The 22,476-nt window shown below is 47.5% G+C and overlaps 3 protein-coding genes across 3 annotated transcripts; 2 read left to right on the forward strand and 1 right to left on the reverse strand.

Moving 5' to 3' along the window:
- Nucleotides 1-1,821: 1,821 nt before the first annotated feature.
- LOC109772822 (uncharacterized) lies at nucleotides 1,822-5,628 on the forward strand. The gene is made up of 6 exons (XM_020331524.4): nucleotides 1,822-2,220; nucleotides 3,542-3,741; nucleotides 4,459-4,599; nucleotides 4,662-4,742; nucleotides 5,177-5,301; nucleotides 5,392-5,628. Exons 1-6 carry the CDS (start codon nucleotides 1,998-2,000, stop codon nucleotides 5,438-5,440), a joined length of 819 nt encoding a protein of 272 aa, XP_020187113.1. The 5' UTR covers nucleotides 1,822-1,997; the 3' UTR covers nucleotides 5,441-5,628.
- A 3,971-nt stretch (nucleotides 5,629-9,599) lies between these two features.
- On the forward strand, nucleotides 9,600-13,475 carry LOC109772814 (transcription initiation factor IIB). The gene is made up of 7 exons (XM_020331511.4): nucleotides 9,600-10,145; nucleotides 11,066-11,090; nucleotides 11,727-11,856; nucleotides 11,954-12,084; nucleotides 12,160-12,248; nucleotides 12,942-13,018; nucleotides 13,116-13,475. The coding sequence occupies exons 1-7, from the start codon at nucleotides 9,793-9,795 to the stop codon at nucleotides 13,247-13,249; spliced, it is 939 nt and encodes a 312-aa protein (XP_020187100.1). The 5' UTR covers nucleotides 9,600-9,792; the 3' UTR covers nucleotides 13,250-13,475.
- A 1,999-nt stretch (nucleotides 13,476-15,474) lies between these two features.
- LOC109772839 (putative serpin-Z8) lies at nucleotides 15,475-16,890 on the reverse strand. Its single transcript, XM_073499250.1, has 3 exons — nucleotides 15,945-16,890; nucleotides 15,889-15,912; nucleotides 15,475-15,764 (listed from the first exon to the last, which is right to left on the reverse strand). Exons 1-3 carry the CDS (start codon nucleotides 16,888-16,890, stop codon nucleotides 15,475-15,477), a joined length of 1,260 nt encoding a protein of 419 aa, XP_073355351.1.
- Nucleotides 16,891-22,476: the final 5,586 nt, after the last annotated feature.

The following is a 22,476-nucleotide window of genomic DNA, read 5'->3' on the forward strand; positions in this document are numbered from 1 at the left end:
TCTCTCCTTGGCGCGCCTAGGGCAGCCGGCCTCCCCCTTGCTCCTTTATATACGGGGGCAGGGGGCACCTAAGAACACACTGGATATACGATATTTTAGCCGTGTGCGGTGCCCCCCTCCACCAGATTACACCTCGATAATACCGTCGCGGAGCTTAGGCGAAGCCCTGCGTCGGTGGAACATCATCATCGTCACCACGCCGTCGTGCTGACGAAACTCTCCGTCAACACTCGGCTGGATCGGAGTTCGAGGGACGTCATCGAGCTGAACGTGTGTAGAACTTGGAGGTGCCGTACGTTCGGTACTTGATCGGTCGGTTCGTGAAGACGTACGACTACATCAACCGCGTTGTGATAACGCTTCCGCTGTCGGTCTACGAGGGTATGTGGACAACACTCTCCCCTCTCGTTGCTATGCATCACCATGATCTTGCATGTGCGTAGGAATTTTTTTGAAATTACTACGTTCCCCAACAACAACATCTGTTGCATTTCTCAATCACTAAGCAGCGATTTTTGCAAATTTGCTGCCATGTTCGTGCTCTCATGTGCGAGAGCCTCCAACCCCTTTAGCTCCTCGCGCTTCAAAGCTCTCTGAGACGGGCTGATGATGGACCAGAAGAAGGAGATGGCCGCCACTGCTGCCGGCCGGCAGGCCAGCAGGCAGCCAGAGGATGACGGCGTTCCAATGGAGGACGACGAGCCGGTGCCACCCTCCTCGTCTGCACCATCCTCTCTGGTGCATTGCACCATGACCATTGGTGAGGCCCGTGCCCATTACATGGACATGGTGTGGGAGGAGCGGTTCCGGGCGGCACATGCCGATGTCGCCTACAACCTCCAGCTCCTCCAGGAGCACCAACAAGCGGAGGAGCAGCTCAACGCCGGCAGGGAGATCGTGCAAGACGTGGACGTGATAGAGCATGCAGCGATGCTCGAGTCCTACCACTCTGCCCGCCAGATCCTCCTCGACTGATGATGGTACCACGAGCATCAGGCGGAACTGGAGGCCGCTTAGAAGGAGTTCAACGAGGCGATGGACGACGTGTGGGGCAAGACCAGCGAGGAGGAGGACATCGCCGGCTCCGCCCCGGCAGTGCCCTGCCACCATGACCATGAAGCCTACACGTCCGCTGGCGCCGCCGACAGCGAGAAAGAGTAGTGCAGGGCTTGGTCATCGTTGCTCGAGTCCCAAGAAGGCCACAGCTCCTCCCCTCCTGTGGAAGCCAAGCTTGATGGGTTGAACATCGTCGGCCGATTTGCCGCTTGGCGGCGACGTGGAGACGGAGAACTTCACATCTCGTGGCTCCGGAGGCGGAGGTTACAGAGGCGGAGCTGAAGAGCGCCGAGGCAGAACTGAAGAAGGTGAAGCTTCAGTTCTCAGGGCTCATGTCCGGACACGGGGAACGGGCACCGGCGATCATAGATTAGGTTAATTAATTATACCTCCAGAGCCGGACGAGCACCGCGTTTAGTTGAAGTATATATCCGAAATATAATGAAATCCAGTCGTGTTTGAACGAATTTCATCCAGTTAGTTCGAATTGTTGTTCAAATGTATGCGGACAACGTTGGATGGCCGCCTCCCGCATCCATGTCCGCGGACTGGCCCCTCCTTCGTTGACGGATGGATGCGGAAGAAAATTTGCGGGCCGTCGTTGTTGAGATGCCCTTAAGTGATCAATAAAGCCGGCGTTCTTATCAATTTTTTCTTCCAAACAATCGTGACATAAAAGGAGGAATTAAACCAGAGGGCCAAAATCCTCAATGTCTCACGCCTCTCATTAATTTCCTACCCTGTACCGTCCAAAACGCTAAAATTACGAAGTCCTGCCATAACTGCGCCCTATCCCCCTCTCCTCCTCCTTCCCCCCGTAGCCTCCAAAAATAACTCACGCGTACGAACGCCGACGCAGCGAAGGCAGGGTGGAAAAATAAACGAAAAAAAAAGAGGAAATAAATCCCGTGTTCTCCGATCGGAGGAGGCGACGGGCGACGATGAGGGCGTCGAAGCGGCCGCTCGGCGTGGTGATGGCGTGGGTGCGCCGGCAGCCGCCCAAGGTCAAGGCCTTCCTCGCCGTGGTCACCGGCATGGCCGCGCTCGTCTTCATCCGCTTCATCGTCCACGACCACGACAACCTCTTCGTCGCCGCCGAGGCCGTGCACGCGCTCGGCATCGCCGTGCTCATCTACAAGCTCACCAAGGAGAGGACCTGCGCCGGTTCGTGCCCTCCCCCCCTACCCCGCCCCTCCCCTGTCGCTCCCGTTCACGTCCGCGCATCGATCCGTGGACGCCGCTCGTGATTTTTCAGGGGCGTTCTGACTGGCCGCGCGATCCGGAAACGTTTCTCCGGCGCAGTTCGTAAGAGGGGAAAAAAATCGGCGGATTGGTGGTTTGTCGTGGTGAAATCTAGGTGGTGGCAGCCACCCAGATTGGAATTTTATCTCGATCTATTTCCCTGCCTGAATTTCGCGTTTGTTAGTGGCAATTTCCTAAGATTTGATTTGTTCACGGAGCTGGAGTGACGCGTAGGCAGCCTGTTGGTTTTGAATTTTGATGTATAAGAAGCTAATTACTGATCTGGTACTCTATTAGAGCTGCAAGCCGTACTATGTTAGAAAGTTGTGATAACCATCATGGCTGCGTGGATACATTTGATTAAGGTGTAATTGATACTATGATTTGGCTTGGCTATGCGCGGGATTAGAGGGAATATGCTCAATGATTCAATGCCGATGCAACTTGGAGAAAATGTCTCCTTTTATCCGATTATGTTGTTTTAAATCTTTTGATTTTTCTAGCCTCTTCCTCTTAGAGGCTTTCTTATTGAAATTGTGTCAGCATGATCTTACATGAAACCATGCAGATTTGTTTGAAGGTTCGTATGTTTAGAGTCACTTTAGTGTCGCAAAGCCAACTGCTTTATCCTTTTTATTAGAATCATATGAGGCAATATTGGTGTAGGTTTCTACAACTTTAATTTGCATTGTACACATTTGATAGGTAACGTGCTGACTGCTGAGTGCATTTTGGGACCATCTGGGCTCAAATATGTAGAAAAGGAAGTTGCTTTGTAACAAGCGTATCCTTGTTAATGTACAAATTTTCCGTGATATCTTCAATGCTCAACTGGCAAATAATATGTGCATACTTTTTTGGCACGTGGATGAATAAATTTACATTTGATGGTTGGTATGATTGTGATAAGCCAGCTTGGAATCATCAAAATTTTAGTTTCTCATCCCAACTTAGAAATAGTTTTCCTGTCAAAATTTCTGTAATATTCTTCAGCCATGTGTATGTTTTATGTGCTTTGTCTACATGGTTTGTGACCATATGTTACATGTTCGTGAGTACGGTATTTGCTTTACTCAGAAAAGTTTCTCTTTTCTAACATGTTCACGCGTGAGATAGGTAGTAGTATAAAGTATAAACCTGCTAACATTTATAATCACTCTTATGATTTATGTGTTTCTTTGTGGTGTTACTTGCGCTCTCTGTTTTACTAAGTATCTGATGACTTCTTTCTTAAATCTTGCAGGACTATCCCTTAAGACTCAGGATTTAACTGCATTGTTTCTAGCTGTTAGACTATACTGCAGCTTTGTCATGGAATATGACATCCATACTGTGTTGGATACTGCTACACTTGTGGCTACACTTTTTGTTATCTACATGATTCGGTTCAAACTTAGGTCAACTTATATGGTGGACAAGGACAACTTTGCATTGTACTATGTGGTAAGAATACACAAACTCCTATACCTAATTTTATAAATTTAGGTTTGCATAAGCTGGGGCTGTGATGTTCACACTTTTGTTGCAGTTTGATCAATAAGCTAAAAATGGACGTACCGATCCTCAGCCAATTAGTTTCTTACTTCTCTGCATATGCAAATTGCTATTTCTATTCTTTCTGTGGCTTCCTTGCATGAAAGATAGAACTATTCCAACTTGTGCTCTACATCACCCATTCGTTTTTTGTTTTACTGGGTATTGGTATGACCCTTTATTGTGTCTGCTGCCTTTCTTATCTGTAAGCTTTGCGCTCAGTTGAGAAAATCATAGTCCTATACTGGCACCTTCATCTTTAACGTAGTGTGATAATCTTCTTGCCCAATCTATCTGCATATCTTCTGGTCAAATGTTTTAAGATAATTATTAATGGGCTCTCACCCTGCATGACTTGTGGTGGTAAAATGTTGAAGCCTTGTAAAGGCATTAAAATCTTGTTGATTAGTGGGTAGTAGGAGTATAAGTGTTAAGAAAACCATGTATGTCTAACTTAAAGCACTGAAACTTATAATGAACTGTATGTCCTTGTGTCAAAAACGCTCTTATATTATGGGACGGAGGGAGTACCAGATTTTTTTGCTTATTCAGTTGCAAATCTCTTCATCTTAACTTATAATACATGTGGACTTGATTTCCCCCCGTTTATTTTTACGTTATTTGAAGGTGATACCTTGTGCTGTGTTGGCACTAGTTGTTCATCCTTCAACGTCTCACAACATCGCAAACCGGTTTAGCTGGGCGTTCTGTGTTTACCTGGAAGCTGTCTCAGTGCTGCCGCAACTGCGTTTGATGCAAAATACCAAGGTAAACCATAAAATGCAATTCCTTACTGGAGGTGAAGTTTGCTGACAAACCATCTTGTGCAGATTGTGGAACCGTTCACAGCTCACTATGTGTTTGCGCTGGGGGTTGCGAGGTTTCTTAGCTGTGCCCACTGGGTTCTCCAGGTTTGTCTTCTGAAAAGATTCCCCGAGCCTATTTTATACAGTACATATAAGTCATGTTTATTGCTCATCTCGTAAGTGTGATTTGCATGGCGGCATTCTGTGTTCATTTTTGTTGCTGTCAACTGTGTCTTCACCCTGTTGTCTGTGATGAGTTATTATGCGTTTTATTTTGACTTGTTTAGATTGCTTACCACATGCGTCACGTGGTATTGAGTTATTATGTCTTAGTTTCCTCAATGTGTGTATTTTTAGGGGCATCATCATTCACTGGACATGTTCCGTCATTCTTGTTTACCTTGCAAGAAGTGCAATTTGTATGGTTAATAACATGCCAGGAAAATTCTATTTACGGTTATACATGTGCATTTGCAAGTTTTCTTGTTGGCGAGTTTCTGGAAGCAAAACCCCCATTGACGCTTGTGTGAATTGTGTAGGTTCTGGACACCCGTGGGCGTCTGTTGACTGCGCTGGGCTACGGGCTGTGGCCATCCATGGTTCTCCTGTCAGAAATCGTGCAGACCTTCATCCTCGCAGATTTCTGCTACTACTATGTGAAGAGGTAAATTCACCATCTATCTACCATGCGCATATATGAGAATCTGACCCTGAAGCACATTGCCTAATACGGTGGGTGTTTGTGGCGGTGCAGCCTGGTCGGCGGGCAGCTGGTGCTACGGCTACCCTCCGGGGTGGTGTAGGAGGATATCTGCAGCGGGAGAAACGACTCGTCGGGTCACACCCATCAGAGGAGGATATTTTCAGTTACAGCTTACAAGTGTCATTAGTGAGAAAATTGCAGCAGCAGACATAGGCTTGTCGGTGTGTGTGTTACTGGTAACAGCAGCGTATGTATGACCTAACTTGAGGGTTAATTTTAGCTTCCGTATGTTTGTTTGTCGCCTCTATTCTAGTCTAAAAAAAAGGGAAGCCGATGATAGTTATGACGTGATTGCCGGCGTTTCTTCGAGCCTGTGGAAATTATGTGATCTGAACTCTGTGAAGCATCAGAGGAAGGAGACCATAGCCTGGTGAAATGATGCGCGGGCCGTTGCATCGCGCCTTGTGGCCTGCGTGTCACACCGGCTCCGTGTGCAAGCAAAATCCGGCCCTGGTTGGTTTATAAGTTCTATGACTTTTTTTAGTCCCAACTTATAAATCCCAAGGCCCTAAAAAATTCCTACCCGTTTGGTTCCTGAGACTTATAAGTCTCTATAAGACCATACTACAATTATAAGTCCTTATAAGACTCTTCTTGAAAGTCTTATTTCATAAGTCCTAAATGTCTATTTAAGTCCCTATAAATCCCTCCTATTTGGTTTAGATGTGATTTATAAGGATTTTTTAAGTCCCTAAATCAATAAGTCCGTCAAAACAAACACCCTCTGAACCGGCCAAGGGCCGCAGGTGGTGGAGAAATTTGATCGGGGCCAAACCATGCAACATAACAGTTCGCCATCTTTGCCCGGAAAGAGTGTCCTGTTCGTGTTGGGCGCGGTCGGTGGACTATAAAGAACAAGAGAAAAACGTTTCAAAAAAAAAAGAAAAAAGAGAACGGTGGCCAACCAAGCGGAAAGATAGGGACCCTGGCCGTTTTGTCTCTGTCAGGAATGTTACGGCGAAGTTGCCGGTTTCACAAAGCGCCGATTGCATGCGACCTCGGTGACATGTGGGCCCGTGGAGCCATATTTAGAAATACTAGCAAGCAGTAACTGAAACCGTCAACGTCATGTCAGAGCCATGGATCCATGTTTGAAAAAAATATAACATTCTAACCCTGTGAGCACATTTTTTTCTTCATAATAATATGTGCCTCACTTATATCATACTCCCTCCGTTCCTAAATATTTGTTTTCAACAAGTGACTATATACGGAGCAAAATGAGTGAATCTACACTCTAAAATATGTCTATATACATCCGTACGTGGTAGTCCATTCGAAATCTCTAAAAAGACAAATATTTAGGAACAGAGGGAGTAGTACAAGCCACGTACACACCAACATGACACAACAGAACGCTAATCTTTGCACAAAGGAACACCATCTAAAAAGGAAAATTAAAATCAAGACCGAAGAATCCTCTGAGACGTCACCTGCCTTTGGCACCACCACATCAGCCCGTAAAGAAAAAAAAGAAACGACGGATCACCTCCTCACCTGAGCTCGATGCGGCTCCATCACCGATATGCAGCTTTGCAGATCTCCAAGGTGGCTCACCAAAGGCGAAATCATTGTTGTTGAACGAATCAGATCAGGGCAACACCCCGAAGATGCCATCAAACTCCAAATTTAGCACCCCGCACGATTAAGACGTTGGTGGAGGAAACCATACCTGACATCCATGAACCCAACACATGATCCGTCATCTTCCAGATGCCGCTGATGCAAATCATTGTCTTCATCCATTCCTGGACTATCTCCCAAGCTCCACGTCGGTGCTGGAGCACATGTCGTCGCAACGGTGGAGCCCAAGGATACAAATCCACCACGAAGATGTCGGTGCTGGAGCACATGTCGTCGCAACGGTGGAGCCCGAGGATACAAATCCACCACGAAGATGCCGCCGCTGCCATGCCATCCTTACTTGAACAGACTGGTTTCCAAATTCATCCCCAACCATAGGATCGATCGCCTCGTCGGGGGAGGATATGAGGATTCTTTATTCAGCCCCGACATCGCCGTCGCCGAAGCCAAGACGATGACCAACCTAAAACCTTAAGCAATCAGGGCCTAAAAATGATCCACATGCGTGGATCCAACGACCCCTCACCACCGAAGATCGGGGTCGTTGGCAGAGGGGAGCCACGACTAGACTCTTCGGGTGGCTAGGCGAGATCGCATTTCCTTTCTTCAAGAGGAAGAAAGAAAATCGATTTTCCCATATGAGCACATCCGATAGGCTGAGTCGGCACATTATCTTGAGATTGACGAAGTCGCCATAGACACCTTCATAGTCGACGAAACGTCTCCTCTCACTGAATGCGCATCACCGAAAGGCCTGGAATAGATCCAAGAAAATGCAGGCACTAGTGTCAAGTCTAAGATTTGAATCCTACTGGGTTGCGGATACCACTGTCCTCCTAACCACCCAATCACATGTTGGTTCACAAAATATAAAAGGTTTAGAAAGCACTAAGTCAAGTCCTTGGTGACATGCCTCATGTCTGTCCATGGATCCATACATGGTGCTGCAAAAATTGAAACTTCCAAGAAAAGTTCGTTAATATGGAAGAATAAATAATGTTGCTTGTTAGGGTTTCTATGATTTAGAGATTTGAAAGGAAATTTGGAGAATTTTGATCCTTCGGATTTTCCTTACATGGGCTATTTGATTCGTAGGATCTCAATCTGGAGGAAAATTTCCTTATGATTCTTTTTTTAGGGGAAAACATCCGATCTAATCATGTTCAATCATGGCAGTACAATGAACACCAGAAATAATAAAAATTATATCCAGATCCATAGAACACCTAGCGACGACTACAAGCACTGAAGCGAGCCAAAGGCGCGCCGCCGTCATCGCCCTCCCTCACTGGAGCCGAGAAAATCTTGTTGTAGTAGACAATCCGAAAGTCGTCGTGCTAAGGCCCCGTAGGGCCAGCGCATCAGAACAACAACGCCGTCGATAAAGAGTAGCGTAGATGGAAGAATCCAACTTGAAAACGTACGAACGACGAACAGATCCGAGTAAATCCACCAAGGACAAATCCACCGGAGACACACATCCACACTCCTACTGATGATGCTAGACACATCACCGTAACGGTGCTAGGTGGGGAGAACCTTATTCCATCTTCAGGGAGCCGCCGCCGTCTCGTCTTCCTGACCAGGACACAAACCCTAATAAATCTCGAAGACACCTCTAAAAACGTACCCCTCCCACCGACAAGGGCCGGGATCCAGCGCGCTCCCATGACCCTAAGGCTACCGGAGACGAGGCGGGCCGGCGGCGCTGCCGGTGGGAGGCAAAGGAACCCTAAATTCTTTATGATTCATTTGTGTTAGTTTCCATATAATTGGTTCCATCCACTCAAAACTCATGTCATGACCCCTGTTACCCCCCCTCAGGTGGTGAATCCTACGTTTTCCCTACGCACAAAGTTCATGCTATTCCTTGTAGTGTCGAAGTTGACATGTCAGTCTGTTCCACTGTATTTTATTTTTATTCTCGTGTTTTATAAATCGCTTGAAGGGACGCACTAAAGCCGTAGACTTGACACCGGTGCTTGCATTATTAGATTTATTTCAGATGTTTTGGTGATGTGCATTTAGTGGGAGAAATGTTCCATTCGACTATGAAGGCGTATATGACGACTTTGTCAATCTTAAGATGATGTGCCGCTTAGTCTCTCGAAGGTGCTCATAGGGTTAAGACGTGAGTGCATGCGTTCATAGAGGTGAGTATATAAGTGTATGTGTCTATACCATGTTGAAGAAAAAAAGCACCTAAGTATCTCAAATGACACGCAGGTCTAACTCCCCATTTCCCAAATGATGAGTGCGTGCAAAGCGGCTAGTTTTCTGTCAACAAATATCTCATAATATCTAGCCGACCGGTGGGACCCAGCTCACAGTTTTCCACCTAAAACAAAATCTTCATATATTCTTATCAAAAGAAGATGTTTATTATAGCAGTACTCCAAAATACTCCTACTACTAGTACTTCGCTATCGTGCTCGGCAGCTGCTGCTGCTGCAGAAAAATCCAACCCCAACCAAAACCCAAGCGGAAACCCAAACCGAAACTGAACAAGAGGGTGGGTCGAACCAGCAGCAGCTACAACACGTAGCAGCAGAGCAGACCGATCCATTCCCATTCCATCCACGGCACCGCCCGCACGCCCTCCCCTCCCCCGGCCCAATAAGAAGCCCGCCGCCCACCCGACAGACCGATCGAACCATCCTTTCCTCCCCCCACCCCATTCCCCTCCGCCCCCTCCCCCTCCCCCGTGCTCTCCCCCCAAATCGCCTCCCCGCACGCCACCGCCCCACGCCACCGCCGGCGAGGAGGGAGGCGCCGTCGGAGGCCGGAGGGGCCGGCCGGGCGGTCAAGATGGGCGACTCGTACTGCCAGGACTGCAAGAAGCACACGGAGGTGGCCTTCGACCACTCGGCGGGGGACACGGTGTGCACCGAGTGCGGCCTCGTCCTCGAGGCGCACTCCGTCGACGAGACCTCCGAGTGGCGCACCTTCGCCAACGAGTCCAACGACAACGACCCCGTCCGCGTCGGCGGGCCCTCCAACCCGCTCCTCACCGACGGCGGCCTCTCCACCGTCATCGCCAAGCCCAACGGCGCCCACGGCGACTTCCTCTCCTCCTCCCTCGGCCGCTGGCAGAACCGCGGCTCCAACCCCGACCGCTCCCTCATCCTCGCCTTCCGCACCATCGCAAACATGGCTGACAGGTCCCCCCTCCTCTTTCCTCCTCTTCTGTCCCCATTCCCGCGCCGTCTTGTATGTGTTCGATCCGATCCAATTGCGCCTCGATTTCGCTCAGATGTAGTACTAGTACTAGTTAGCGGCGGGATCAATCAATCGCTCGCCTGTGCGCCGGCCCCTGTCCTGATTTTATTTGATTTGATGGGCGGATTTAGGAATCCGCGAGCGTGATAGATTTATCTCTGCGGGCTGGTCTCGGTCGGTTTTGTTTCTAGATTCGGAACGTGTGATTGCTCCGTGGAGGGGGTTTGTTAGGGCTTGTGCTTTATATCCTGTATATGTAGTATGGGCAGCGATCTTATGGGTAGGTGGTGCGTGCCTTTCACATGGATCTGGAGGGGGAAGGTTCCACTGAAGAAATATCTAGAATTTGGGTTGATACAATGGATCTCATTACATACTGTAAAATCCTACTAGTAGATATTTCTTTTCGTGAGTACAATAGGTTTGGTACAATTACAAATGATATGTCAGGCTCGTCGCACCCTCGAATGATTGTGCTATGCACCTACAGAACATCGGCGAACTGTTGGTGGCACCATTTAACACCTACTCGTAGTTTCATCAACCATGCATATTAGCCACTTGGGTGCCTAGCAACAGCAAGCTGGTGGCTACAACATGGCAAACTTAAACAGAATTGATGAACTGCCAAGGATCCTTTTCTTGATAAGGCATTTGCGATGGTGATAGTTTCCTCTTCTACCAGTATATCTGAAATGGGGAGTTGTCACCACATAAGTAGTTTATACTGAACTGAATAGAATCATAGAAGCGCAACAACCAAAGATAGTTCATTGCGTAGGCTGATTTACTACTGAAGTTGTTTGGGCCTTTTTGTTTCAAACATTTGGATTTTGACCATACATCGACATCTCTTCTGCAGGTTGGGTCTTGTGGCTACTATTAAGGTAAGAAATCTGATGTCTTTTTGTCCATTATGTTGACAGCTGGAAACCAAAAGTACTTATTACTACAGTTATACTTGCATGCGAAAACTGATGAATCAATTAAATGCATGTAGCTTGGTATGTCATCAATTCATACACCCAGGGTTGTCCTGAAAATACTGAAAGCTCAGATCTTTATGCTCGCATTGAATGAATGTTTAAAGTTTATCAGATTGTTTCTAGAGCAATTTACAAACTTCTATTTGTCCTAAACATAGTTTATCAGATTATTTCTAGAGAATTTTACAAACTTTTATTTATCCTAAACATAGTTTATCAGATTATTTCTAGAGCAATTTACAAACTTTTATTTATGCTAAAAGAGCAGGGGTCCATGTTTCGTAGTGTAAAAAGGTCTGTTTTATTTCCCCTAAAAAAAAAGGTCTGTTTTATTGTAAGAAAAATTAGCACTTTAGCAGTATGCTGAATACGTGGTGTGTTGCACAACACTTGTCCATGTCGGCATGTCCTCATTGTCAAGGTTCATTGCTGCTTCCTTAGGGTTATTTCAAGAGTTTCCCTATACAGTAGCGTTGTACTGATTTGTTCCACTGTATACTGAGTATATTTTCTTATTTTCGTGTTGCCTTTCTGAAGGACCGAGCCAATGAAATCTATAAGAAGGTGGAAGATCTCAAGTCTATCAGGGGAAGAAATCAAGATGCTATATTAGCTGCTTGTCTGTATATTGCTTGTAGACAAGAAGATCGTCCTAGGACTGTAAAAGGTACATGATGTTCTAGCAAACTTCTAATTTTGCAGACATTAGAACCCGGCAGAATACGTGATATGGTGCCATTCTTTGTTGCTTTGGCTTTTTGCAGAAATTTGCTCAGTTGCCAATGGAGCAACAAAGAAAGAGATTGGTCGAGCAAAAGAGTTCATAGTGAAACAGCTGGAAGTTGAGATGGGCCAATCTATGGAGATGGGAACCATCCATGCTGGAGATTTCCTGGTTTGTTGCTACTTATATTAGCATATATAAACTTGCAGTCGGAAGTTGATTACTTATAAGCTTGGAAATCTGCAGAGGCGTTTCTGTTCAACTCTTGGGATGAACAATACTGCTGTTAAAGCAGCTCAGGAGGCAGTTCAGCGCTCAGAGGAGCTTGATATAAGGTTAGGCCTTTTTCCACCTTGTACACAGGAGATTGACTGGTCCTATGATCCTATCATGTTCCCACTTTGATTTAAATGAGACATGAAAGTTTTTCTAGTTAACCACAATATTAGTCCCAGGTCTACTTTTGACCTTAGAAGTCTCAATCACTGGCATCTATTCCCTCTGTTCCTAAATACTCCCTCCGTCCGAGAATACTTGTCAAAGAAATGGATGTATCTAGACGTATTTTAGATCTAGATACATCCATTTTCATACATTTCTGTGACAAGTAATTCCGGACGGAGGGAGTATAAGTATTTTTAGAGATTTCACTATAGACTACATTTGGATGTATATAGATGCCTTTTAGAGTATAGGTTCACTCATTTTGCTCCTTATGTAGTCTATAGTGGACTTATATTTAGGAATGGAGGGAGTAGCTTCATGCTTGAGGTGGTTCCATGCAGGGTGACGTAAGGAGTCATAGACTATTAGAATAAAGAATATAACTAGTCTTAAGTTAATTACAAATGTGGCTAATGTGTACCCTTTGTAGCATGCTTTGGTAGATGCGATGTATGTAACTTCATATTAATAGTCATAGTATTTGACTCTTTTAGACATGAACCTGCTTTTACATGTCAATTTCCTAGTGCACACTTGTTGACCTAGAAAGATATGTTTACACTTCATTCCAATCTCCCGTGCAGGAGGAGTCCTATTTCAATTGCGGCTGCTGTCATTTATATGATAACCCAGCTTTCAGAGGACAAAAAGCCACTTAAAGGTTTGAACACTGACCCGTCCCGTCAATTACTTCCTCCTTCTGTCTGTCACTGTCGCCGAGGTAGCATTATTAACACAGTGATGCGCGCTATTTGCAGATATCTCCTTGGCCACCGGAGTGGCAGAAGGCACCATCAGGAATTCATACAAGGACCTGTACCCCTACGCCGCGAGGCTCATCCCGAACTCGTACGCCAAGGAGGAAGACCTGAAGAACCTGTGCACACCATAGGAGCCGAGTCGCAGCCATTTCTTCCTTTCTCTCGCTCTTTTTCTTGTTACATAACTTTTGAAAATTAGATTTGTCGGAGGGGAGTTTCGTTGTTGTGAGTGCTTCACCAGGCCCATGTATATCCCCCGCCTAATTTTATGTGCATGGACCTGTCGGATTCGGGACGAAGCTAAGTTATAAGATCTGGCTTTCCTTTCTGGTAAGCTGATGCAGAGGTTGGTTTCAATCTGTGTACTACTACATTACATTGTATTGCAGTGCCAGGGGACTTGGATCATGATCCGGCAGCGAAGTCTCCGTGATCAATCCGGGTGTTCTAGCAAAATGTCCATACCACCCAATATCCTGGATGTGCACTACTGCTATATTTGGGTTCTACACGACCGATGTGGACATTTTCTAACTCCCTGAGCTGGGGGAGCTTATATACCAGAGACACTGAGCCGATCAAAGATGGTAAGAAAACTATGGTCAGGCAGGTCGCTTGAAGATCGGCCGAGCTAGGCACAGGAGGAAGATCGATGTGTGCTCTCTCGGCGTTGCCTGCCGGAGAGCTTTTCTGATGGCTTCGGTGGTGAGCGGCGCATAGATGATTTGCCTGGTTTTTGGGCTGCAATTGGTCGGAGATTGGAGAACGAGGGGGATTGGACGGTCCGAAACGGAGAGTTCTGAAAGAAACTGAAGGAGCTCCTTTGATTTGCCAGCCTCTTCTGAAACTGCACACTGATGTGTGAAATTGATGGGAAGAAGAAGAATGTCGGCGAGCGATGGTATAGTAACTAACCGATTTGTGATACAAAGGAAAATAGATTCCAAAATTGTTATTCCTGTGTTTGATAAACTATTCATCGGCACCAACAATAAGCCGACGTAGGCCCTATATTTTGTTCATGTGCTCGAGAACCTGTGGGATGCCGCCTTATACATCTGCCGCTTTCTCCCTTCTACTCCCTCCGTTTCTAAATATAATTATTTTTAAATATTCTAATATGAACTACATACGAAGCAAAATGAGTGAATCTACACTCTAAACTACGTCTATATACATACAGCAAAAAAGAAGAAGTAAAAGCAAACGAATTGCACCAGACGCAGAATGCACAAAATCTATGCATACAAGCATATTCTTCATATAAGATAACCCTTGTGTGAGAACATTGAGATTACACAAGTAGTCCAAGCGTGCAGCTGCTAAATTAAGGCATCTAATCAAGAAACTATTGGAGAATCCATCCATCCTAGTTGATCGTGTGCTCCATAATATGTAGGCTCGTTTCCATGATATCTAGTCTGTTTTCTCCGAGGGCAGTTCATCTTCCCCCGTCGCTGCTTCCTCTGAACTGCATGGGGAGAGGTTTTTCTACTCCGGCGGTGATGGACGATATGCTCTTAGATACTTGTACGCCGGCGATTCTGGACTGTAAGCTACAGGACTGTATCTGTATGCCGGCGATTCTGGACTAAGTACCGGTTGGTATTCCGGCGGTACTGGACTGTATACCGGCGAACATGGACTGTACGCCGGCGAATATGGGTGGTATACCGGCGATGTTGGACTGTATACGGGCGAATATGGGTTGTATACCGGCGATACTGGATCGCAGGACCGAGCCGGCAAAATCCGAGGCCCTGTGCCAAACTCGAAAATGGGCCTTACCTCACTAAATCCTTGATTTTTTTTGTTTCTTTCTACACTTTTGGTAACCAGATTCATGTTTTCTAATCAAAGACATGACTTGGATATTGCAATACGAGACGCCTAATAGATGAAAAAATAAATAGCTAGAAGATTTTTGCAGAACTAAATAGCGGACGTAAATCGCAACTCACAATCAAGGGCTCACGTGATCGCCGGTTATCAAAGCGACGACGCTTAAGAAATTGGAGATCGGAAGATGGCTTGAACCTTCCATTCCTTCATGTCCTCCCTGCCGCGCTGCCGTTCGTGGTCCTGCTCTCCCGATGTAAGGAGGAGACCGAAGAATGGATATAACCTGCAATTTAGCTTAACTCGGCCGCCGGAGGAGAAAATCAAGAGATTGGCTTTGTTCGTCTCAATGGATCGCTGGATTTTTTTTCTTAGGCAGATCGATCGCTTTTTTGGAGAGAAGGCAGATCGATCGCTGGATGAGGCGCACGTCCCGATCGGGGCCTGTTTCACCCAGAGGAAAGACGGAAGGAGGCCCGTGTACAAAGGATAAAAGACCCAGCCAATTGGACTTTGCCTAGCCGTGCGTACGAAATCTAAGGCCCCTAAAAACTGGGGGCCCTGTGCCGGCGCACAGGTTGCACCCCCATGGGCTCGGGCCTGCTGGATCGCATACCGGCGACACGGGTTTGGGAACATAATACACGGGAGCATAACCCGTATACTCGTTCACCACCTCATCTTCAGGTTCTCTTTTTGTTGTGGCGCGTTCCTGGAACGGGGCGGGGGTCGGGATCGCCGCCGCGGCGCCATTGCCAGGGTCGACGACGTGCCCCGCGAAGAGGACGGCGTGCGACGCCTCCTCCACTATGAAGTAGGCGAACGGGTGGTCGGCGACGAAATCCACCTGTCGTGGCCAGACAGGAGGGCTTGTCGGGCTGTAGAATAACGACATGTTGACGGCGGCGGCTTTGGTCCCTTCCTCGTTCACCTGGATGACGGCCTTCTGGAAGACGTCCTGCACGAGGAACGGCAAGCCGGAACCGTCGTCCTGCTCCTGCAGCATCTCGGAGAGGTCGGCGTCCTGGGTGAAGGGCAGCCGGAGCCCCAGGTCGTTGAGCACGCCGACGAGGCTGCTCTGGAAGGAGAGCTCGAACTTGGGCACCCCGAACTCGCCCACCGAGACCGTGCTCGTCGGCAGGTGCTCGCGCAGGAAGCCTGCGGCGGACGACGACGTGATCTTGTCCAGCAGGCTCCCCAGGCCGTCGCGCGCGTCCGGGAGGAAGATGCACATGGACATGCCGTGGTTCCGACTACGAGGGTACCGTGAACTTCTCTTGTAGTGCAGCTGGAGCACCTTGAACCCGTCGTGCTCGGCGATGAAGTGGCGGTCGTAGTTGGACATGAAGGGGACGTCGACGGCGGTGCCGTCGAGCCGGTAGAAGGGCCTGTTCTTGGTCGAGCTCTCGTAGAACGGCACGTCCCACTTGCCCCTGAAGTAGATGGCGTTGGCCAGCACGAGGTCGGTGCCCCGGTGCACGGCTCCCGGAGGGACGGCGGACTGGATGAGGTTCCTCGTGGCCGCCGCGGCCCACGCGTCGATCTGCTGCACCGCCTGCTCTGGGTATTTGCGGAAGTCGACGGAGCTGGCCTCGGCCTTGTACTTGCCGACCACGGCGTCGCGGAAGGCCGGCTTCAGCGGCCGCGTCAGGTCGCTCCACACGCCGGACGCGAACGCCACGCTCGGCCCGCCGCCGTCAGGCTCCGACGACCTGTCCCTGAGGGGTCCGTCCAGGAGGCGCGCCACGGAGTCCTCTAGCTCGCTGCGGGACCGTGCGCCCAGGACTCGGAGGATCTCTTCCAGGGTGTCCCCGCGGGCGCCGGTGGCCAGGAGCGCGAGGACGGCGTGGATGGAGAGCGGCGAGAAGACCAGGTTGCGGTCGCTGTTGGCGTCCGCGAGGCGCTTGGTGAGGCGGGCGGTGAGATCGGCCATGCCGGTGGACTGCGGCGGCTCCATGCCAAACCTATAATAATTAATAAGGTATCGAATCAGAGATCAATCGCGCGCGATGCGACCCACTCACGAGCAGCCACGTGGCGCGATGGACCCGAGACGACTAGTCCTCCTCCATTTTCTCCTCTTCCTCTCGCGCATCTCTCTCTTTCTCTCTCCCCGCTGCCATGGTGAACGCATCGCCCTGCGCCGCAGGCCTCCCAGGCGCGCCGCCGTTCAGCAGATCTGGCCGCCCTCGACCAGATCCGCGTGCATCGGAGCTCTCCCTACCTCGCCGGACCCGGCCACGCCGGAGCTGCAACCAGCCATGGCAGGACTGCACCCCGCGGCGCAAATTTGCTGGAACCTCGACGTCAGGGCGAGACGACTGGTGACCATTTTTTTTGCTACAACTGTGTTTTGGTTTTGCTACTACCATAGAGATTTTTTGCTGGAACCGATGATTTTTTTTTGCTTCAATCAAAGATGCGCGATAGCTGGGGAGGCTGGCGAGTGCTGCAACCGTTGACAGGAAAGCTTCAACCCAAGATTAAAAATGCTTCAACCATATATACAGAAAGCTGTAAGCGATCAGTGCTATCGAGGAAAGCTACAACCGTCTATATAAAATGCTACAACCTTTGATGAAAAAAGCTTCAAGCGAACGATAGAGAAAAGCTTTCACCCAGACGCTGCTAAAAAAAAAGTTTCAATCGTTTACAGAAAGCTTCCACCGTAGAGGGAAAAAGCTTCAACCATTGAGATGAAAGCTATAACCGTGTCAATTTTTTGCTACTACCGTCTGTGTTTTTGCTACATCCATTCATGCGGCCATGGTGCTTTTTTTTACGACTGAGGTGTGATCGGCGACGACGAGGACGGCAATTTTGTTGCAACATCCTTCGTTTTTTGCTACCATTGGCGCTATGTTTTGCTACCATCGGCGCTGTGTTTTGCTACATCCGATTAACATTTTTTGCTACAATGGCGACGCCGATGGATTTTTTTCTGCAACCGTTGTCTTCATTTGCTATGACTGACACGGGAAAATGCTACCACGGGGCATCTCTGTTTTTTGCTGGAACCAATCATCGGTGAGGTGGAGCTGCATCCATGGCACTCCGATGAGCAGCGGGGGCAGCGAGCGGTCGGGGCGAGCTGAGTCCCGGAGCGCGAGGACAGAGGGCGAGCGCGCGGCGGCAGAGGCCGAGCGCGCGGAGGCAGAGGGCGAGCGCGCGGCGGCAGAGGACGGGGGCGGCGCTCTCCTTCTTTCTCCTTTTCTCCGCGTGGGAGGTTGACGATGGGTGCGGGGGTGGACAGGGAGAGATCTAACGGCCGCGCGCGCATAGATCGGACGGATCTGGGCTGACCGGTCCAAAGATTCGGCCGGTGCGCCGGCCCCTAGCGCTGCCCAAATATAAATACGGAATCAACAAGTGCCGAACGTGCGGGTTTTTGTCTTTTGGCGCCGAACGCACTCATTGCCGTTGTTTTTGCGTTCACGAATCTCAGTGCAGGGTACTGTCCACGTCAGCATGTGGAAGTGTTCGGGATATTACGATTTGGTCACGAACGACAGCCTTATCCTCCTTCCCTTTCGATCTCCCCTGACCCACACACCACTCTTCTGCCATCCCCATTCCCTCAGCATCTCTCTCTCTCGTCGGCGACTCCCCCGGCGAACTGCGGCGGCAGCGCGAGGAACCCGAGAAGACCTCCGGCGTGGGGTGGGTGCGTGGCATGGTGGGCTCCGGGGGACGCGCGATGCATGGGGGTCGATGTGCGGCGGCCGGGGAGGAGGGCAGCGGCTGCCGATGGGCGCAGCGCCGCCGTGCGACACCACCGCACCACCCTCCCGGCGTGGTGCGTCGCCCTCACCCCACCCCCCACCCATCTGAGATGCAGCCCGCTCAACCCCAGCGACGCGGCCGCACCCCACCCGTGCGATGGCGACAACCTCGGCGGCGAGGCGGAGTGGGTGGCGGGAGAGGCGGAGTGGCCTTTGCCGGCAGCCATGAGCAGCGACGACAACCACCTCTAGGCTTCTGCTGCTCTCCCCGACGCGGGGCTACGTCGACGACGTCCGCGGCGACAACGACCATGTCCACGCATCTGCCGCTCCCCTGACGTGGTGTTGCGCTCCGACGACGGCCGCGGGGACGATGACCATCCCAGCCTTCTGCGCTCTCCGACGTGGTCACGAACGCGAGCTGCCCCACTCCCGCCGGGGAGCTTGGACATCAGCACCGGTGTGCTAGTCAGAGCTCTGCTCGGTAATTCCCATTCTTCCATTTCTACGTTTCGTTTTGCTCTAGCGATGCATACATCAGAAGTGAATCGGCTGGGCAGAGGTGAACTAGGTCATTTTCTTTTGAATGTGTCAACTGAACCAGTAGAACAACCTTTTTCTGTGTATTTTGATTACCACTTTATTGTCTGAAAATCATTTGTTTTGTGTGATCTGAACAAAACAGAGATGCATACTAGTCTTCCAAGACGGAATGGCAATTTTTGTCCCTAGATTTTGTTGTAGTGGTGATAGGCTATGAGATTTGCAGCTGAGATTTGAGAAGAAAATAAATGATCAGGCTATGTGCGTTGAATTTCTGTAATGGGGAAAGGGACATTTAGAGTTTGTGGTCATCTTCGTTGAATAGCATCAGAGATAATTAAACTGAAAAGGGATATACAATTTTTCTTAAATTTGTCGTCTCCCTGTATAATTTTTCTTAAATTTTCCTGGAAGATGGCAAATATAGTTATCGAAACATGGCAAATTTAGTTCTCGGATCATGGAAAATTCATTGTTTTCTTGCCATGGCAACTTTTGATTTTGGATCACGGCGTAATTTTACTGTTTTCTACCATGGCATTTTTTGGTAGACCATGGCAACTAATCTTATACTTTTTGACCATGTAAACATCAAAAAAATTAGTTAATTAATCATGGCAAATTTAGTTTACACATCATAGCAAATTTGCTTCCTGGAAGATGGAAAATATAGTTATCAAATCAAGGCAATTTTAGTCCTTGGATCATGCAAATTCATTGCTTTCTTGCCACGGCAACTTTTGATTTTTAAAATTGTCGTTGTAATTCTTTATATGGTCAAAACAACACAAAATGTCAAATATTGCCATGGCAAGTTTTACTAATTATTTCACCTTTATTAACATGGCGAATCTACCTAAATCCCCATGGCAATTTTTTAAAATTTATTGCCATGGCAAGTTTTACTATTTATTTGCCACGGCAAAATTACCTTTTATTAACATGGCAAATTCACCTAAATCCCCATGGCCATTTTGAAATTTAATTTCCATGACAAGTTAATTATTTCACCTTTATTAACATGGATTTACCTAAATCCCCATGGCAATTTTTTAACATTTATTGCCATGGCAAGTTTTACTATTATTGCGATGGCAGATTTACCTTTCATTAACATGGCAAATTTACCTAAATCCCCATGTCCATTTTTTAATATTTATTGCCATGGCTAGTTTTACTACTTATTTGCCATGGAAAAGTTACCTTTTATTAACATGGCAAATTTACCTAAATCCCCATGGCCATTTTTTAATTTTATTGCCATGGCAAGTTTTACTATTTATTTGACTTTTATTAACATGGCAAATTTATCTAAATCCCCATGGCAATATTTGAACTTTTATTGCCATGGCTAATATACTTTCATTAACATGGCAAATTTACCTAAATCCCCATGGCAATATATAACTTTATTGCCATGGCAAGTTTTACTTCTTTTTTTTACCGATGGCAACTTGACCCTCATTAACATGGCAAATTTACCTAAATTCCCATGGCAATTTTTAATTTTTATTGCCATGGCATGATTTACTACTTATTCAACCTTTATTTATGTTGCCATGGCAAACTACTTGCATTATACCAAAGTTTGGCTTGGATTTTGTAACAATACGCAAAAAACCATGTATTTTCTGGCTTGAATTTTTAACCATAGCAAACTGATTGCTTTTGGTCATGGAAAATTTGTTTTATATAAACATGGGCATTTTTTCTGTTGAAACATTTTTGTTGCCAAAGTTTCTTCTACGTGTTCTTAAATTTTGGCAGTTTTTTTTTTCATTTTCATAATTAGTATGGATCCTTTTTTTCAACTTGATGAGTTTTAATATACATATTATGGGAAAAAAAATTCCTATTCATAATCAGGTTCAGATCCCAGCTTCTTTTTAGGCTGAGTTCAGATCCCAGCTTGAAGACTTGATAGTTGTAGTGGAAAATTGGGCTTTTCTTATGATCATGTTATGTTTTTTTACCGCTGAACTGACGTGGGGTGATGGGAGGCCCATTACTAGGCCTGGTCGTGCCTGATCTGGGCTGCTGCGTTCGTGCTGGGGGTGAATCTTGCCGAACTAAAGCGTTCGATGGATCGCTCCCCTGTACCGAACGAGTCGTTCGTCTGGGGAGCTCCCAGACCGAACGTCCGGTACTTATCGGCGTCCTATAAATATTATTGTGCTTCCTCATATAGTCTTAAAAAAATATTTTTTTAGTCTGATGTGGCATCAGTTAGTTGGTTGGCACGGGACCCCACATCGAAATGCATGGAGGGATTAATGGGTGGTTACTCGAGTATTACGGCCCTGTTTGGTTCATAAGTCCTAGGATTTTTTTTAGTTCCAACCCTACCTGTTTGGTTCCTGGGACTTATAAGTCTCTATAAGACCATATTGCAACTATAAGTTCCTATAAGACTCTCCTTGAGAGTCTTATTTCATAAGTACCAAATGCCCACTTTAAGTCCCTCCTGTTTGGTTTAGATGGGACTTATAGGGACTTTTTTAAATCCCTAAACCAATAAGTCCATGGAAACAAACACCCTCTACATCTGCAACTTTCGTTGAGAATTAATTAAGTTAATTAACTTAGATTTAGGCCCTGTTTGGATCCATGGGTTAGATTAGTTTGTGTTAGTTTGGACTCTACTAACATAAAAATATCCAGACAGGAGGAAAACAAAAAGTCTAACCCACCCAAGAGATGCTTATTTGGGTTTGTTTTTTTCGGGACCACTAAAAAAATACATTTTTTCTTGCTCTCCCCGCAGCAGATCCCTCCCCACTTCCTCAAAGCTTCTCGTCCTCTCCCTCCCTCCCTCTCGCACCGCCCGTAAAGGCGCCTCGCCGTATCCGCGCTCCATCTAACCCTGCCATCCAAACACCTCTTTATTTAGAGTTAGTTCAGGGTTAGTTTAGAGTTAGAATCTAACTCTAACCTCTAAATGAGTTAGAGTATCCAAACAGGGCATTAGTTCCTACTCCCTAAGTCTCAAGTGCCGTTAGTTTAGTAGAGACAATTATTTTAAGACGGCGGGATAGATTCTAAGTGACACTGGTTGCTTTTGACAACCATCACTACACTGGTCCACGCCCACATCGTCCGACTGGACCAAAGATGGCTGTTAGATTTCAACCTCGTTGCCTGCAAAGGTCAACACCTTCCCTCTCTCACGTGTAGGTTGGTCCTTTCTTCACATACACTCAACCTCGGCCAGAAAAGGGTGAAAATCCACCTAGCATGCGAGACACATGTGCCAC

This window comes from Aegilops tauschii, chromosome 5 (genome assembly GCF_002575655.3).
Source record: "Aegilops tauschii subsp. strangulata cultivar AL8/78 chromosome 5, Aet v6.0, whole genome shotgun sequence".
Taxonomy (NCBI): domain Eukaryota; kingdom Viridiplantae; phylum Streptophyta; class Magnoliopsida; order Poales; family Poaceae; genus Aegilops; species Aegilops tauschii.

Excerpts from the sequence above, each read along its gene's own strand:
- LOC109772822 (XM_020331524.4), top strand. The coding sequence starts at position 1,998 with ATGAGGGCGTCGAAGCGGCCGCTCGGCGTGGTGATGGCGTGGGTGCGC. Across the intron at positions 3,742-4,458 it reads ACTTTGCATTGTACTATGTG|GTGATACCTTGTGCTGTGTT; the intron begins GTAAGAATACAC and ends CGTTATTTGAAG. Across the intron at positions 4,743-5,176 it reads GTGCCCACTGGGTTCTCCAG|GTTCTGGACACCCGTGGGCG; the intron begins GTTTGTCTTCTG and ends TGAATTGTGTAG.
- LOC109772814 (XM_020331511.4), top strand. The coding sequence starts at position 9,793 with ATGGGCGACTCGTACTGCCAGGACTGCAAGAAGCACACGGAGGTGGCC. Across the intron at positions 11,857-11,953 it reads TCGTCCTAGGACTGTAAAAG|AAATTTGCTCAGTTGCCAAT; the intron begins GTACATGATGTT and ends GGCTTTTTGCAG. Across the intron at positions 12,249-12,941 it reads TCAGAGGAGCTTGATATAAG|GAGGAGTCCTATTTCAATTG; the intron begins GTTAGGCCTTTT and ends TCTCCCGTGCAG.
- LOC109772839 (XM_073499250.1), bottom strand. The coding sequence starts at position 16,890 with ATGGCCGATCTCACCGCCCGCCTCACCAAGCGCCTCGCGGACGCCAAC. Across the intron at positions 15,913-15,944 it reads GATGCTGCAGGAGCAGGACG|GTCTTCCAGAAGGCCGTCAT; the intron begins ACGGTTCCGGCT and ends CTCGTGCAGGAC. Across the intron at positions 15,765-15,888 it reads TCCAGAAGGCCGTCATCCAG|TGGAGGAGGCGTCGCACGCC; the intron begins GTGAACGAGGAA and ends CCTACTTCATAG.